The sequence below is a fragment of the Leptonotus elevatus genome, chromosome 4, assembly GCF_054856555.1.
Source record: "Leptonotus elevatus isolate MCC_2025b chromosome 4, RoL_Lele_1.0, whole genome shotgun sequence".
In the NCBI taxonomy this organism is placed as follows: Eukaryota; Metazoa; Chordata; class Actinopteri; order Syngnathiformes; family Syngnathidae; genus Leptonotus; species Leptonotus elevatus.
The window spans coordinates 2,726,269-2,739,035 of NC_141242.1; the positions used below are offsets into that span (position 1 = coordinate 2,726,269).

The following is a 12,767-nucleotide window of genomic DNA, read 5'->3' on the forward strand; positions in this document are numbered from 1 at the left end:
ATTTGCCGCCTTTGAAATGCAGAGAAAATGCTCAATGGTCTATTTATGTCAACGGACTTTATTGAGATAAATTATTGCTTATTAAAATAAAATAAAATAAAAAAGTCATTCATATCCAAATTAACAGTGAACGATGTGAACGTGGCCCCTCATATCCTTCTTTTTTATGTAAGTGACCTTTACAATGAAAGGTTTTCTAATCTATTACATGTACTGCACTCATAATGTTCGATTTTTTTTTTTTTTATATTTTAAAATGGAATATTAGTTGGAATGTTACGTCACAACGTTTTGTATTTAAAAGTTAAAGACTGGGAGGTGCCTGTTGCCCCTCATTTGGTCCCACAGTGTCATCGGTAGATGCAGCCTATTACACTTTGGCAGGTGACATCTGACGAATCGCTACATAGTAACCTCACAACTTTGGACCAATGAGGTTGTCACTGTTAACAGATTCGGCCAATAACATTCGAGGAGGCGGGCTTTCGTTCAAGGGGCGCGAACGGTTAAGAACCTACGTCCTACGAGGATGAGAAAATGGCGAACACCGAGTAACTTCGATAGTGAAAATTGAGTGAACTTAAAACTATTTTCGTGGCACTAATGGAAATGGAAGTGAGATTATTTTCGATGGGCTATGTTTTTTGAAAGAACGACAAACGTTGGACATGCGAATCTGTAACGGTCGAAAATGTATGAATATGTCAACGTGAGTCGCGGTAACGAAGATGTTAGCTAGCTAGCTAGCAATGAAGACAACATTAGTTTCGCTAAAATGTCTTTTACACTAAATGGCGGACATTATCGTACAGTGAATGGATTGATTTGAAAAGTGACGGCTCGCTGGGCACAGTTGTATTGTGACTTCATTTAATGGCGTGTCGTCGAAGATAAAGCTGTTTGGCGGAATGGCTTTACACAACCTAGTTTTTGTCGTCGACTTGGACTTCGGAGATCAACAATCAAGCGATCAGCGAGAAGTCAGAAATCATCTTTTAAAACGTGGGATTTTGCACATTTTGTTGCACTTCGGCTACAAGTATGGCTTCGACAAAGTGCGCTGGGGTTACAAATTCTTCCAGTCCAAGACCGGCCGAGGTGCCAGCCTCATAACGAGGGGCTCGGACTTCAAGGAGCTTCGCCACAAAACATTTGAGGACTTCATTGTGGAATTCGATGCCAAGTTTGACGGGAGAGATAAACAATGCGCGTCCCAGCATTGCAGCCAGTCCGCCTCCGTGCAAAACACCCTCAAAGAAATTCTGCTCGACTTCCAATGGGACCGACCAGACATCACTTCTCCCACCAAACTGTCCCTGAGACCCAGGAAGACGAGCCGAGCTGCACATCTACCAGAGGAAGACCATATTGCAAACCACGCCAAAAATGTGGTGTTTATTGTGGCAGAGTGTCCACGAAGCTGGACACAACTGGTGGACTACCTCTGCGTGAGGAAGCTTGACATGCACGCGGATGTGTCTGAGCACATTCTATCTAAAAGTATCCAGGACATGCTGCTTCAGAGGCAGGTTGCCTTGCACTGGGTGGACAGTACATCACATGGAAATGTAAGGAACCAACCTACAGAGGATGTACAACACAGTGTCCAAACGTTTTCTTCCTCATTAGTTTGTGATAGGCTGCAAAGCATCTGAACCTGAGTTTCTCCTTGTGATCTAGTGAACGTATCATCATCATCATCATCTTGTCTTCATTACAGGAGGTGCAATGTGGTGACCACTTGGGCTTTGCGAAGTTAGCCCAGGTCTTGGCGCTTGCATGTGGCAAAGTGATCCCAGCAGTCGCACTGTTGGACCGCCGCTGCACTGCGAAGACTGACTGCGGCATCGGGAGTGAGAGTTTCCCATTCCGGTCCAGTCTTGGATATTTGCTGTCCTCTGAAAGCCAGTACCGCCTTGCTTTTCCTGTCTTGGAGGCCACTCTGCGACTCGACACAGGTAAATATGTTTTTGTGTGTATGTAAACCAGATTGGCACACAATAGAGCACAGACCTCTGCCATGGCCGACCAACAAGCCTAAACAAACGTTGCAAAATTTGGAGCAGCGCCAAATTGTACACTTTCATTGAAAGCCACCCTCTTCATATGCTTGATTTTGTGTTTTCTGTTGGTGAATGAATTTCTCACATTGACTAATACAACAAAATAAGACCGTGAAACTATTTGGATTTATGCTGAACTCGGGGTGGTCTTTCCCCTGTATTACAGTGCTTGTTGCTCTACCTAGGACACAAAATAGATTAATTACAGTGTTCAATTCCGGGGGGGGAAAAAGTCATGTTAAAATTGCAACCAAAGAATATAAGCACAATGGCACAATCTGACGTGCGCTCTTTTTCACATTCAGGTGATGATGTCCAGAGTTGTGCTGTGACTCTCGAGCCGGTGTCCCGCAGTCAGGCTCTTCTCGCCCCGGGCGTGGAAGTGTGCCTGAAGGGTGTGCTGCAGGGCTGGGCTGTATCGTCATCATTGTCGCACACCTCCACAGAGTCATGGCTGCTTCTATGCTCCAGCAACACCGGCGAGCAAGGCGCTGCTTCCTTCCAGCGCACATTAATGGCGCTGTCGACTCATTCGCTGCACATGGTGAGCAATCAAATTCTTTATTTATATCTGGTTACACACAGTGGTGTCAGTATGCAACATTGAAAGACACAAAATCACATCAGACATTGCATTTGGTTTAGGATTTGATAAAGGCAATTGCAGATTATTATTATTATTATTTTTATTTTATTTTTATTATTATTATTTTTTTTGCATCGACTTCTCCCAGAATGTTTGGCAGACTGGGTGCACCCAGTTACATCTCTATGCAACCAATGTGTCACTTTGAAATCTAATTGGCTAATCATTTCTGCCCCCCCCCCCCCCCCCCACACACAGTTTGCTGAGGTGTGCCATAGCGGCCAGTCGTCCTCGGCCGTCCTCTCCCCTCTGTCCAACTTTTCTGCCCTGCTCACCGTCCTTCAGCCCGCCGCCACTCAGCACCAGCACTTTCGCAACACTGACATCATTTCCACTTCCAGCACAGTTAAAATCTTAGCTGACCTTCCGGAAGTCGTCAGCAGTGTGCTGGGCGCCGTGTATGACATGATGGAGCAAGACGATGACAGCTCTGATGGTAAGCATTAAGATCTTCCATTGCTGGCTGATGTTTTTGGGGGAAATTGTCAGACAATATCAAACTATGTGCTGCATGGAGATTGAATGTATTGAAAACAAGTAAAAACTTTCAGCTAATTTAATGTTTGCTGTTACTTTTCTCCTTCAGAGCAGCCAAATGTTCCTTATGTGGTTCCCGAGTGGGCCCAGCAGGAACTCGGTCATTGCTCACCGAGAGTCGGATTGTTGGAGACTTGGTTTCCTCATTCAGATCACTCAGGAGTCACTTCCCATTTAATGGAGTCATTCAGGTAAGGACAACAAAAGCGCCCGTGCATTAAATGTTCAAACTTTTGCATAATGTTACACGGGCTTGAACTTTATGGGGTTTAACTCCCACTTTGTCAGGTTGCTTCATGCAGCGCCTGACCAAAGTGAAGAAGAGGAGCTTCTCTTGCAAACAGAGCTGATCAGCGATCTGGCAGATTTGTATCAGTCATCAAAGGGCGGCAATAACAAGAGGGGCAAGAAACGTAAGAATGCCAAATCGATACAGTTCACATTGTAAGCACAGCGCAATGTGACTTGTCCTTTTTTTTTTTTTTTTTTTGCTCTTCAGGAGGCACACAGCGCACTCCGGTGAAGCAGAAGATGAAGACCATGAGCCGCTCGTTGCAGATGCTCAACGTGGCGCGGCTCAATGTGAAGGCCCAGAAAAGCCAAGCTGACGCAGAGCCGTCTGCCACGTCGGAGGGAAAAGCGGCAGACAGACCGGCAAAGAGACGCTGGAGTGACAAGAACAAAACCGCAAGAGTCGACGTCATCAGTCAGTATCTCTGTCAATACAAAACACCGTCTCGACCAACTCTAAGAGACTTTATTTCTAGATTGTATATTTAATGTTGTTGTAGGCCACTATACAAAACAACATTGTCCTTAATGAATGTACTCTAATCGATTCTAATTACAATTTATGCCTAAAACTTTTTAACAAACAATTCTTCAGAATTAAACACAAATGTGTTGGACTGAAAGGTTAAATACCACTTAACTTTCCAGTGATTATTTTACTTGTCACTGGACTAAAGAATAATGAAGTTATGGTAAAAGAAGCTACCATATGTACTCTATATTCAGTTGTAAAGGTACGTACATACTTTAGGGATTATTAGAGCTGGGCAATTTTAAGTTTATTGTGAAGACCAAAAAATATCATTCTCGTAATTTTTGTGGAAGTTGATGCAAGCTAATGCTCTGGGAAAACAATCTTCGTGGGGGGATAGAGACGAAAATAATAATAATTGACAACTCCTAAAAATGTTTATAATTTCCTAGAGATGGCACCAAAGCACTGTATAAAGCTCCTCAACTCACTTTAACGGTTGTTGTTGTTTTTGCCATGTGTGCCACATTGCCATTGTCAAAAAAGTCATACTTTCGCATTTTGAATTGATCACAAAAACATTTTAAATGTGGGATTTCATTTTAAGGCCTCACATCCCAGCTCATTATTCAGGATGGTGCAAATGGAAGACATCACATATGCAAAAGCTAATCCTAATTCACGTACTGTATCTACTTCCCTTGTCAGCCTTCACCAGTTCAGCCGAGTTGTTGTCCCACGTGCAATCCATCTATGCCAAGAGCGTAGCCGAGAGTGACTCGTCTCTCCTCGCTGGTGGTCAACAGCTTTTAACTGCAGTTAAAACTTTCCACGTGGCACAGCCTGAGCTGCAGGTGAGATGGGTATTTATTTATTTATTTATTTTGACAACTAATGTGAGCGACATTTTTTTGTTCGGTGGCTCTTGCCTAATGTGTGTTTCCCTTGCAGGTCAAGAAGACCCTTCAGTTTTCCCAGCAGCACCTTCTCAAGAGCAGCAGATCCATCAGGCAGGCTTACGGCTCCGCTGCTGATGTGGAGAGCAAAGTTCGAGAGTGAGTGTTCTGTGGATTTTGTCCACTTATGCAATCACGCAAATGTGCAACAATCCTGAAAAATCCGTAAACTGTTCCTCTTTAAATGCATGTAGTGCACATTTGTCTCCACTAGGTGTCAGCTCCAGGCACTCCTCAGGTTGGAATTATGCAGACTTTTGTCCCTTGAGGAGGAGGCTGATGTTCTGGATGCTGAACAGATGGCAGAGGAGGTAGAGAGAGAGAGTTACTGTTAGAATGAATAGATTACATAAACATGCAGCCGTGACATTAAAGCTTCACAACACACGTTTTTTTTTCCTCCAAAAATAAAGTCATGGCTGTGGTACTGAATATAATCAAATACTGTCACGGACTTGTCATGTCACTCAATCTCTCCATTGATTTTGTTTACTCATGCAAAATCTGTTTGTTCTTAAGGTGTCTGAGATGCTCAGAATTATATCCCTAACAAAAGACCCAGCATGCCTTGCAAGGTTCCTTGAAGATGAAGTCCTACCAGCGTAAGTGTTTTAAGAATCTTGCGATTGTCGTTTCCCCTCCACACGTCTACAATTCGGGCTTTAAGAAACACTATAGATATCTTAACTGTTTCTAAAAAGGGGGAAAAAAATCTGTGAATAGCTGAATCACCGTGTGTCAATCCGAGAGTATGCGGGATCATCAATCGTCAGTCATTATTGGATTGGAGCACGGTAGAAACTGGCGTTTGTTTGCGAGAGCTTTCTAACCGAAGTCTCCTATTGCAGGTTCTTGACGGCCATCCCGAGGGTCCTTGCTGATATTTACAACAGTTTGGGCACGCAGCTCCCCGAGGCTTTGGTGGCCGTCCTTCCCGCGGGCTTCTTTAGCGACGAGTCGCTCGCCAAGGACAGCGTTTCCCCGACTGCCTCCTCGCCGCGCCCCTCTGCGCACGGCTCGCTTTCCAACTGTAGCGATCGCCTCCTGGACCTGCGTAATTGCTCTGCTAACAAAAGGAGGTCAGAAGAGGGGTCCCATTATGTTTTTTTATTTTAATTAAATTTTTTATTATTGTAATGTTAAATTAGCCACATTGTGTATTGTCTTTGGATACATTTGACATATTTTAGGAATAATGTTATAACTAGTCACTGACCTTTTAAAGACTTGCCTTCCAACTTGAATTATCATCAAATGGGTCTGAACATGTTTTACTTTCTGTAAGCATTCAAGCACTGTTTTTTGTTTGTTTGTTTGTTGGTTTTTGTAGGAGCGGCAGGCTGACTCGTCATTGCAGTATGACCGAATCCTCACAGAGTCTACGCCAGATCGAGATGCCTAAAAGGACAACACGGGCGGTAAGACCAACCTAGAAAATTAATTAATCATAAACTATTGCTATCTCATTTGTCTTGTGGTCAAACTTTCATGTGTAGAATCTGCTCAAACGTATTTATTTTTGACCAACTTCCATTTTTATTCTGTTTCCATTAGTACAAACCAAAAGTCTATACAGCTCAGGAGAAACCAGTTGCGGTATCACAACCTCAAAAGCAACAAGCACATGGTAGGATTTGCTTCTTGTAATATTTTGCTGAAATTTGGAGCCGTACTTGACAGGAAGTTGTCAGATTGTCTGTTTCTGATTTGTCTCAGAAGTTACCAAGGTGAGAAGAAACCTTTTCAACGAAGAGGTTGTCTCTCCGTCGAAGAAGAGCAAACTCCCGCGGAGCCAGTCTGTCTCCGCGGTGGAGGGACTGAAACGCAAACGATCTCACAAATCTGATGGTAAAAAATCTGAGCAAATGGCGCAGCTTTTGTTGCACCTCTACAATAACCAAAATTAATATTGAAATAGTTTGTTCTTCAGAGAGGCACAGACTCATAACAAACAAAGTGTGTGAGACACCCCACCACAAGCAGGTGTCCAATCGGCTCCTTTATCGACAAAAAATCGGCCGGTATGTGTCATCAAGCAATTAACCTTAAATATTTATTATTATATTTATTTAAAAGTTTTATTTTCTCTGCCCATTTTGACTGCTACATTCCCATGTCATTTTGTGTCGTATCCATAGAAACTCAGTCCTGAGTGAGGATTGTGTTGTGGAAGAATCACCACTAAAACCAGCGGAAGGTACGAAATTAAACATTTGGCATTGCAACATGGTGTTATTGCCTTGGAGATGATCAGAAATATCCCTTTTATATGTTGCTGTTTCGGCAGAGGTCAGAAGGAGCCCGAGGATAACGGCCTTTGCCAGGAGACACTCAAACAGCTTTTATTCAAGCTCCCAAGCGCGTTCCCGCAACCTGGAGAGGGCGCTGTCCACCTCCCAGCTTCCGCTCAGCGAAGGCAGGATCACTGACGTTAACGTAAAAAAAATTCGGTCTCCCATGAGGCTCCTTTTTGGGGCCGCCGAGTCTCCCGGTCGTCGTCCTTCCACTTCTACGGGGTCAACCCGGACCAGCAGGACTCGGCTGTCTACAGACTGCAGCGTCTTTGAGGTCAATACTTTAGTGGATTGACTTAGGAGTTTATTTCGTTCCTAGTAGTCACTCGGAACTCGCAACATTTTTACACAATCTATTTGAGCTGTCCCAAAAACACGTACAAACATTTTGAAGCATATTTTTTAATAAGACATATAACACTCTATGGTATTTTACATTATACAAACATACAGTAATAAAACAATATATATATTTGGAAAGGCCATGAATTCTAACATTGTCCACCAATGTCTTCTTATCCTGTGTAGAGTCCCAACAAGACACCAGAAAAGACGCATGGAAAATGCGGAGGAGACGATTTTGGGAACCGAACTCCTGGAACACCGAGAAACCCCAAATCTCCAACTTCTTCCAGGCTGCGTGTCCTCCCTGGCGCAGAGAGTCCCATTGGACAACTCGGCATGGCTCTGAGGGGCAGTCCTTTCAGATCTCCTGCCAGAAAGACCTTGGTGGTGGAGACGCCCACGAAGCAAAGTCCTCTGACGAGCCCACTGAAGGGAATTCTCAGGACTCCAGTCAAGACCCTAACGTCCAAAACTCCCAAAAAGGTGGTCACTTGGTCTCCGTCCCCACAGAAAAAATGTGTCGCGACAGACAGTTCCGCCACTTTCAAGACGCCCGAATCACCTTCCATCGCATCTCATAGTTCACCCACATTGTTGAAGACACCCGACAAGTTCAACAGCCCACCAAAAAGGCCCAGCAAGAAAACGGAGACTTTCGAGACTCCTGAAAAGACGTGTCCGCCGCCGCATACATTTTCTTGTCGGGTAAGCCTACAAAGGATTTCACCGGATGCAACAAATGACTGGAGACCGCAGATGGGGCCTTTTCAAATGTCACCAACCCAAGAACAGAGTCCCTTGCCAAAAGCCACCACGAGACCTCGCAGCAGGACGCCCAGTCCAGTTTACCAAATGGCTACTCGGTCCAGACGGACACCAGGTAAAAATCCAAAGACTGCCTCCCCCTGTAAGCAAATTTTAGCAGCTTTAGTGGACCAAACAGCCACGTCTCCAGAAACATCACTGACAAACACAAGGTCTGGACAGGTTGCTCGAACCACTCGTAAGAACTCAAGATCCCAGATGGATGACAGTCTTACTGCTGTCTCAAATAAAGAATCGGTTTTCATTCTGGAAAGCAACGAGCAGACAGATGAGACAACGGCTGAAAGTGTTCAAACGCCTCAAATCGAGACGAGTTCTCAATCGGATTCTCAACTGCTGGACTCTTCGCAACTCAACTCCACTACAGACGACAGTACTGACATTGTGGACGCGTCTGTGGTGAAGACGCAGTTTAGCGGCGGCCTCAAGATGAATATTAGCTTTTCTCGCAAGTCTTCAAAATCCAGCGAAGACGTTTTGATAGAGGCCCCATTCGCCAGAGCGCCAGCGCAGGCGCAAGGTACGCCCACTCGCAGCTACGGCTTCCGCCAGACGGCCGACCGCCAACAGCGGGAGGCAGCCGCACGTTTGGGCTACGTGAACGAGTTCTCGAGGGTCTCAACCCCCAGAGGTCCAACTAGGCATCGGCAGCCAAAATGCTCGGGTACGCCAAAATCCACTTCCTATCAAGTAGAAATGGAAATGCAAACGTCTGGGATTCCCAAACTCAAATTCAAACGGACGGACTCCATGAACCTCGACGATGTTCTCGCTGAGGACGGTCCTCGACTGGGAGCTCGTAGCCCTTTAGTTGCTCGTAAACCATCTCAGCTGGACAGCCCCGTGGCGTTATTCCCTAAAAACCAAGACCCCGCTTGCGTCTCGCCGTCCGTCTGTACCCACGCCACGCCCGCAAAAGGCGGCGTGGTTCAGACCCACATCTGCCAGTCCTACACCCCGACACGCCACAACGCTGGAACCACGTCACCCGTGGCCATTGCGGACGCATTCCCCCCGTCGCAGTCCCCTCAGAGTGTCGGGAAGGTGACCCCCGATAACCTGAACAGCTGGCCCCGGAGGAAAAGAGCCCACGTGGGCACGGTTGGAGGCAGAGACCGTTGCCGGAAGGGCGATCTGATAGAGGAGGCGGAACTTGGAGTGAGCAGGTTGTCAGACGTGGACGACCCCGATGAGGTCGGCGGGAAAACCGCGGGCGACGTTTTCGCGTCCAAACACGCCCGCTTGCCTGTCGAAGACGCGACTCCTTCGTGTCCGGAGGATGACTGGATGGCACCTGATCCTCACCAAGACGAAGATGAAATGATGAGGACAGCCGCTGGTGGAGACGTCCTGTGCAGTAAGCTGAACCCGCACATAATATTCGCGCTTTATGGTTCTCAGGCTCCGCCTTTTAAAGCCATACACACTCAAAGTCACAGACACCTATTTTTTTATTTTTTCAAGTAAAATGAACCAAAATTTGGTAAGTGTGATATCTAAGTCATTTCAGATTTTTTTTTTACTTGCGACCACTCAAAATGTTCAGTGGCATCAGACCTATCCATACATAAATCTATTTTAGCCAATTAGTGACTAGATAATCAATAGAATACAGCACTGACGAAAATGTGGGAGCTGCAACCCACACCTAAATTTAGACAAGTGGTTTTGCCGCCATCTTGTGGCAGCCATAGGCAATTCCAGTCCCTGCTCATGGCATAGCTCAGCCCATATCCACAATTAACTGGCCTTCGGCGTATAACGACGATTATTTTGAAATAATGCATTTAAAGGACACTGCTGCTCTTGTTTTCTAACAGTAGCCACACCTCCCAGCTCAGTGGTGAGGAAGCCGGTCACGGCCAGCGGGATTCTGGCCCTCACTCAGTCCCCATTGCTCTTCAAGGGAAAGCCCGCTTCCACCAGCAGGAGGACGCCTCGCTTTAAAGGTAAGACCCCGTTACGTTGGACGCAAAGTGTCAAGCAGCCAGATTGTAAGCCAGTCCCGCGTCTTGGCGTGGACACGCGCCGACCTGCTCTTCAGCCAAAAAGGCAAATTGTATTCGGTCTTCAGAAATCTTTCTGCCGGGAGATCAAAGGTGTACAAATCCAAAAGAATCTTTGCTTTCCGACAGAGTTCCGGTCCTACATATTAACGTAGTGATTCCCGACGACGCGCTCATGTCAGCTGGTGTTGGGCCAGAGGCTCGGTACAACCTGGGCTGGTTGACAGTCAACTGAACTACATCATGTATATAAAAAGTCTACACACCCCCTGTTCAATTGAACAAAATATAATAATGAGAAATAAATTGTAAAACCTTTTTCCACCATTTCTGTGATTGATGACCTAAACAAATTAAAGATTTTTTTTTTCCAGAGGCGAAGTATAAAACTGAACTTTGTTTTTTTTACTTCCCTCTGGAAAAGATACTTTGGTTGTAGTTGCACAAGTGTTCACACCCTCTTACAGATGGGTAGGTGGCTGTGTTGCGAATCACATTCAAACCCAAGTTAAATGCCAGTTAACGGTACAATTGCCACCATTTAAAGTGCCACGGATCAATTCCAAATAAAGTGCAGACGCTCCAGTAGCTTCTCCTGACGTGTTTGCTTTCTAGCACAAGCTTGAAATGTCTGATATTTGGAACTGTGCATAATTCCCTCCACCTGAACAAACAAGAACTATGCCCCAATCACAAACTGGATATTTGTCAGCGTGTGTGAGGCTTAGTTGCATAAGATTACTGCATACAGAAATCAAGCTTATCATTGTATACATTTCACATCAAATCACATTTTGCTGCGCATTTTGCAAATGGTGTGATTGTTGCAATTTTGTTCCTAAGAATCAATTTAACGGCTGGATTTCAATCTTGTCTTGTATGTATGTATGTATCCTTGAAGATGAATTGGCAGGCGAGAGGAGGAGGAGGACGGGCGCGGAGGCGGAGGCGTCGCCCTTCAGCCAAGCCAGCAGACGCTCGTGCAGCAGGAAGCGGTTGCTTCACTGACGCGGCCAGAGGTGAAGCGCTTAACACGTCTCCCTTTTGTCCATTGCAGGGCTTTTGAAGCTAACACTTCAAACGTCTTGCGCATGAATGTCCCATCTGTCCACCATTTGAGTTTTTAAAAAAATCCTCCAAGCTAAAAAGCCTTTTAAAAAAATCTGGAACTATTTTCTTGTCATTTTGTGTAACGGTACCATCAATTCTGGGCCTCATTTTGCCAGTGTCTTCTGTTGATGCTTATTTATTGTTGTTGTTTTTCAAATGACAAAACTGATTTTAAATCAAAGGGAATGATTGAAGCTTTTATTTGTCATGTAAATATTCTACAAAATTGTAAATAAATGCTGGTTTTCACAATTTGCTGAGAATGCTTTGTATATTTATTCTTTATTTTGTTCATTCGTGGTGAACCAATGACGATTCACTACACCTTACAATGGCAAATGTTCTTCCTCGAACTTCCATGAAATTTAAAGCAGCAACGGTACATTTTAAAATCCTACCGCTAATAATGGACTTTGATCTGGGTGCGGATTCCTTGGCTAGTTCACGCACATTCAACATGGTCATATTCAAATGATGTTGTTTTTTTTCTATTCCTCTTCCTTGTCACCATCTCTTGCTGACTGTTTAGTTTTAGTGCTTGCAACTAATCGCACCCACGTAATCATGTTCACTTTCCTGCAGAAATGCAATGTTGAACCTTGATCCCGAGTCCCGATGGTTTGATAAGAAGCTCACGTCCTCAATGGGAAGGAGTGGCCTAAAGGGCGTTATTAGCGCTCTTGTGACTGGACGGAGCACAAATCCACATGACTGTACTGACATTGCTCAAATAATAATCGCTAACAAATTGTTAACCAGATAATGTCAGAAGTAAAATATACATATATAAACAAGCATTTAAAAAAACAAACTAATTTAGTTTTTCCTATATAGTTTTATCGCCAACTCTTTATTTAAAAAAGGACTTGCCTCTTACCCTTGCAAATAAAATGAATTGGAAATGTGACATTGGGCCCAATCGTTTGTTAATCAAATGATGCTAAGGATGTTGCAATGCAAATCGAAATCAAAGCTACTATATATATTTTTTAATCATTACTATTACCACAGGGTGATAACTCAGAATAATCAGCATATCAATTTAATTTGAAGCGTCGCTGTCTTTTCTGCTGCATTTGCAACTGATGCCCTTCACAATTCAAACCACGTACTTAACTGTCAAGTTAGCGATTTTCAGGAAAATCCGCTTCCTGTTGAGAATTTTCAAAACAAAGCTACGTTAACAATTCATTATCGTCACCCTTCGCGCAAGCAACCATAA

At 44.6% G+C, this 12,767-nt stretch overlaps 1 protein-coding gene across 2 annotated transcripts; it reads left to right on the plus strand.

Annotated features, from left to right (window-relative positions):
* Window positions 1–519: 519 nt before the first annotated feature.
* ticrr (TopBP1-interacting, checkpoint, and replication regulator) lies at window positions 520–11,761 on the plus strand. 2 transcript variants are annotated; one of them, XM_086074799.1, is made up of 21 exons: window positions 520–1,568; window positions 1,721–1,958; window positions 2,369–2,607; window positions 2,908–3,145; window positions 3,296–3,437; window positions 3,535–3,659; window positions 3,746–3,952; window positions 4,718–4,863; window positions 4,961–5,064; window positions 5,180–5,276; window positions 5,485–5,567; window positions 5,814–6,044; window positions 6,296–6,383; window positions 6,520–6,592; window positions 6,682–6,813; window positions 6,884–6,986; window positions 7,104–7,162; window positions 7,253–7,533; window positions 7,788–9,786; window positions 10,250–10,378; window positions 11,337–11,761. In XM_086074799.1, exons 1-21 carry the CDS (start codon window positions 909–911, stop codon window positions 11,441–11,443), a joined length of 5,481 nt encoding a protein of 1,826 aa, XP_085930925.1. In that variant the 5' UTR covers window positions 520–908; the 3' UTR covers window positions 11,444–11,761. The 2 variants fall into 2 exon arrangements, with proteins under 2 accessions (XP_085930925.1, XP_085930926.1); XM_086074800.1 differs by having other exon boundaries at window positions 6,896–6,986.
* Window positions 11,762–12,767: the final 1,006 nt, after the last annotated feature.